Below are 5,231 nucleotides of genomic sequence, written 5' to 3'. Positions count from 1 at the left end.
TGCATACGGCGTGTAGGGGGCACCCTATGGCCGCAGCGGTGCCCCCTACAGCGCCCTCTACGTGTCGGTCTCCTTCTCTCTCCCCCCAGATATAGCGTGTCACTGTTCATCACCCTAAATACTGTGCTGTGGGTTCACGAGTAATTGTTAGTAGATAAAAAATTGATAGTTGGTATAGAAAATGATATTTTATAGTGGTAGTGGGGTATAGGGGGAGTATTTAGGGGGAACTGCTGCGGGAGATGAAAAAATAGGGGGAAAAATAGGGGGGAAAAGTAATATAGGGGGGAAAAATTTAGAGCTAACGGTTGCGGATAGCCTAAGAAATGAAGAAGACCGGCACCGTTAGCCGTTGGCAGCCTTCTGCCCCGCACCCTCCGCGTCGAACACCAGATCCGGCCACCGCTCCACCTCTGTCCATCTCACGCCAACGCCCACTGGCGTCCTCGTTCCTCCCTGCCGGGGAGCGGCGGAGAGCTTTTCACCTCGTCTTAGGGACCTCTGGCTTCCTTCCCCCTGCCGGCGATCGGCGGAGATCCGCTGTTCTAACATCGTCTCCCGCTGCTGGTATGGCTTCCGCGACTGCTTGTTCGTTTCGTTCTGTCGGACCTTCTCCTTGCGGTTGCGGCTGCGGACCCCTAGATATCCGAATCATTCTCTGTGGTGGCCTGGTGTGGAGGATCTGAAATCTGATCTTCAGCACTCTGTTTGCGCTTCTGTGGATTAGTTCTGTTTACGCTGGTGTAGGTTTAGTTTTCAGGATTTGTGGGGGTGCGGCTGAAACCCTGTTCGTCACGTTGAGTCCGCCAACTGGTTGCGTGTCTTAGCGTGCTTTCGGTTGACGGCACGGTATTTGGCTCGGAGTCACGGAAGGACGGGATCATCCTTGTGACAGAAGATGCTACCGTATCTGGATCTCCGTGGCGGCGCCCTCCCTGGCGGCCGTGACCCTCCCTCTGTTGGTTTTCCATTCCGGCGACGCTCACTCTCATCCTTGGTGCTGATCCTCAGCATCCTGCTATACCAGCGGATCTCGTGTTTCCTTGACGAGTTAAGGAGACCCTAACACCTGAAACCTGTTTCGTGTTGCACGGCACTATAAACATGATTTATTTTTTCCTGAAGAAACATAAGTCTCTGAAGAGAAAAATATAAAACCCATCCGCTCTCAATTATAGTAATTTGCACATCAAAACATTTACAGTCCCGAATTGTGGGCATAAAGCAATTTGGGGGAAAAGAGGAACGATGAAGCACGTAGGGAAAAAAATCGATTTGTCAGTAGTAGCCGTTGTGTTTCGATAGAATATCCAATTCACTGCTTGAGTGCTTGTGTCTAACATAAGCCGTTGTGTCTAACACAAGCAGTTGTGTTTCGATAGAACATCCAATTCACTGCTTGTGCCTACTAACATAAGCTAATCTGTCTAACACAAGCAGTACCAAACTAAGCAGTGTTTCTGTCTAACACAAGCAGTGTCGCTGCAATCTAGCGGGGTATTAAACAAAAATAGGAAAGTGTGTTGTTTTGATGTAGTTGCAGTTGTGAAAGGTAGCTACTTCTGTCACCCAACCTATCCAATTGTTTTATGTTCATTGTGTTGTCCTAAACATGCTTAGCATTTGATATTTTGATGTTCAACTGTGCAAGATCTCTTAGTCCAATTTTAGCTCATCATGTCACCACTTCTTGATCCCATGCTATCTCTACATATTGTGTATGAGGCTAGCTTATAGAAAAATTCTTATTCCAAAAAAACTGTTCATTTGTATTGCCAAAAGCAGCTTCAGGTCCCCTCTTTTCATGTTGATTGCATTTAACAGAGGATCTTCCTACTATCTGCTAAATGTTATTTATTTCACTCAAGATTTGTTATTTGGTCATGGTTCACAAACATTTTTTTTTATTATATGCAATATTTGCTGCTTTTCAGAGTTAATGCTACGCTTGCTTATTTAATTAAACTAGAAATTTGTTACCGATATTAGCACCAAGCTGCCTATCCTACATGCAATTAAGATTTAATTTGTCCAATTGTCAGTTTATTGGGCTATGCTTTTGAATTTATGCTGGTGATCTAATTTAATTGCATGCAGACTTGTGAACAAGGCAGCAGCATGGTTCAGTTTGGAAACATGTCATCAAAGAAGATAGAGTTGGATCACAAGGACATGGTCCATGATTCTGCTATCGACTACTATGGCAAGCGCCTTGCCACTGCCTCCTCAGACTCTACCGTGAAGATCATCAACATTGGCGCGGCAAATGCCCCATCCCAGGTCCTTGCAACGCTTAGTGGCCACTATGGTCCTGTGTGGCGTGTTGCTTGGGCCCATCCAAAGTATGGCGCTATCCTTGCTTCGTGCAGTTATGATGGCCGTGTCATTATTTGGAAAGAGGATGCACGAGGCAATTGGTCTCAAGTCCATGTGTTCAGTGACAACAAGTCATCTGTCAACTCCATTGCATGGGCTCCGTATGAGGTTGGGCTTTGCCTTGCCTGTGCATCTTCAGGTGGAAGAATATCCATCTTGACGATGCGAGCTGATGGGGGTTGGGATACTGCAACCATTGAGCGAGCACATCCTGTTGGTGCGACTGCCATATCCTGGGCTCCTGCAACAGATTCAATAGCTGGCACAGGGGAGTTTGTTTACAAGCTTGTCTCAGGAGGGTTTGACTCGGTTGTTAAGGTCTGGGGATTCAACAATGGTAGCTGGAAGCTGGAGAGTGCTCTTATCTCTGACATGCACACAGATTGTGTGAGGGATGTCGCGTGGGCACCAGTTTTGGGATTGGCCAAATCGACCATTGCCAGCGCTTCACAAGACGGGAAGGTTGTCATCTGGACCAGGGGAAAGGATGGAGACAAGTGGGAGCGGAAGCTCATGCGTGACTTTGGTTCCCCTGTCTGGAGGGTGTCCTGGTCCTTGACTGGGAACATATTATCCATAGCTGCTGGTGGGAACAATATAACCCTCTGGAAGGAAGGGTCAGATGGGCAATGGGAGGAGGTGATGAAGGTTGAAACATAGGATGTCCGTCAAGTTTTCTGAAGATAAAGTGTGTTTTACTAGTGTTTCCTGCAGATCCATGTTTCGACGTGGACAAAGTTTGCCGTTGTGCTTCGACAGAACATCCAATTCACTTATTTTGGTACTTTCTGACGAGGCAATTATACTCTTGGATGGATCCCGTGCGCTTTAGAGTGGTAATTTCAGATCGGTGAGCCTGTTTAGTTCTGTATATCCTCAACTTCTTTTTTGGTGGAACATCAGAGCTGCTGCAAGTAATGTTATCTAATAAGCACTGTAGCAATTTCTATTGCTGTTTGTGCTGCGGCTACTGTAGCGCTGCTCTGGTGCGCGCCATCGTTTGAGTTTTATTGATTTGTTGTGCAAGCATAACATAGCAAGATTCTATAATTCGTTCCGCGTGTCATTCCGGTGATAGATTTATGACATTTGAGGAAGGGATATGTTTGTAATAAAAAAGTAATTCAATCTAGAACATATAAAAAACAGGCGCTCCATTAGTCCCTGTTCGATTATTCTCATTACACATAGATTAGATATGATTGAAAAAAAATTAAGAATAAATTTAACTTACTTGGTATTTAAATCCAACCGATCTCACCCAATGCACATAGATTGAAAGCTAACCGAACAAGCCATACTAGAACATGGACGTCTTAACGGGCGCCCTATTAGGACAAATGGTTATTGTAGAGAAATTTAATTAATTCTTTATCAAAAGTTTCTTGTTCATAAAACTACTAAGAAATAAATCTTAGAAAATGGAACAAACATGAACCAGGGAGATGGTAAATATTAGAAGCGGTAAGCCTAGCTAAGCTATTAGCCTACACAAACCTTGCCAATTTTTTCCATGTTTAGTTCCAATGTCAACTTTCTATCTACCTAACAGTTTGGTAAATTTGAAAAGGAAGTAAAATATACATATATGTAGAATACGAAGAGAAAGCAAGAAACTTCGAGGCCAGCAAAGTTGTTCCTGCAATTCCAGCACTTGTAGCTCATATGGCAGCATGTGTAGGACTAACGCGACCACATAGCAGGGGACGTCGCATTGTCCTTTTCATTTTAGCATCATTTTTTTTATCTCAAATACCTGAAAATAGGTGTTGATGATCAGAGAGAACACTGAGTTGTTTTGGGGCAGCAAAAGGGAGTTGGCAACTTAAATTCATTTTGATCTTGAAGCTAAAAGGACTCATAAACTACAAGAAATAAGACCAAGCAGAACAACTGCCAATGAGAGATTATTGGCAACTAAACATTACTGCAACCATGAGAAGGAACCACCATTAGGTGTAGCTTGACAATTAGAAATTGAATATTAAGAATGGACCAAATATCAACCTGTAGAAGTATCCCCTAACTAATTAAGTAGTATTATAAGTCGTAGTGGGAAAAAGTAGGATTGCCAGTAAAATGATGTGAAAAATAAACACAAATAAATTAGTCATTAACTTTCGATAACAGACCTCAGGTTGCTCATGAAGCCGCTTCTGAACTTGCATTTGCATCTTTAGTGCCTCATTGATTTGCAATCCTCTGAACACATTTCAGAATATTTGTCAACCGTGTAATTCATGAGAACCAGGCACCAGCCAGCATTTGGTACATGATACAAGTGAGCAAAGATCACTTAGAGCTTGTTCGGTTAGCTCTCAATCCATATGAATTGGTTGGATTTAAATCCCAAGCAAGTCAAACTTATCCTTAATTTTTTCCAATCTCATCTAATCCATAGGTAACGGAATTAACCGAACAAGTCCTTACGGTGCAAAATCCATGTTCGAGGGGGAATCATTCGAACTTTCTTGCGGTCCTTGAAACCTACATGAGATGCCATCGAACCAAAAGGGAAAAAATAGCTATTCAGTTCTTGTGTTTCATATAAGGAAAAGGGACAGGCAGAAGAGAAAAAAACTTGAAGGTCGCAACAATATTCACCTTCAGCATGAGAGTATGGTATATACTTTGCAAGGCGATACTTCTACACAAGCACCAAAGAAATGAAAATATTGGTTGCAGTCAAGCATCTTGTAATCTATTTTCTTTGATGGAAAATCTTCATCTGCAGATAGCTCCTCACATGATAAATCGTGATCCCGGGTACACCCATCACAGTGAGAACTCCTTTAGGTGTTGCTCCAGAAGAAATATGATAAGAGCCTTAGGTACAGAGTAGTTGTAGCTAAAAT

General features: G+C 43.2%; 1 protein-coding gene across 1 annotated transcript; it reads left to right on the top strand.

Moving 5' to 3' along the window:
* Positions 1–362: 362 nt before the first annotated feature.
* Positions 363–3,513, top strand: LOC100280047 (uncharacterized). The gene is made up of 2 exons (NM_001152988.2): positions 363–567; positions 2,098–3,513. Exon 2 carries the CDS (start codon positions 2,119–2,121, stop codon positions 3,034–3,036), a length of 918 nt encoding a protein of 305 aa, NP_001146460.1. The 5' UTR covers positions 363–567; positions 2,098–2,118; the 3' UTR covers positions 3,037–3,513.
* The last annotated feature ends 1,718 nt before the right edge of the window (positions 3,514–5,231 follow it).

The sequence above is a fragment of the Zea mays genome, chromosome 2 (assembly GCF_902167145.1).
Source record: "Zea mays cultivar B73 chromosome 2, Zm-B73-REFERENCE-NAM-5.0, whole genome shotgun sequence".
NCBI classification, from domain to species: Eukaryota; Viridiplantae; Streptophyta; class Magnoliopsida; order Poales; family Poaceae; genus Zea; species Zea mays.
The sequence above is the reverse complement of the archived record's forward strand: the minus strand, read 5'-3'. Positions and strand labels throughout refer to the sequence as shown.

Coding starts and splice junctions, on each gene's coding strand:
- LOC100280047 (NM_001152988.2), top strand. CDS start 2,119: ATGGTTCAGTTTGGAAACATGTCATCAAAGAAGATAGAGTTGGATCAC.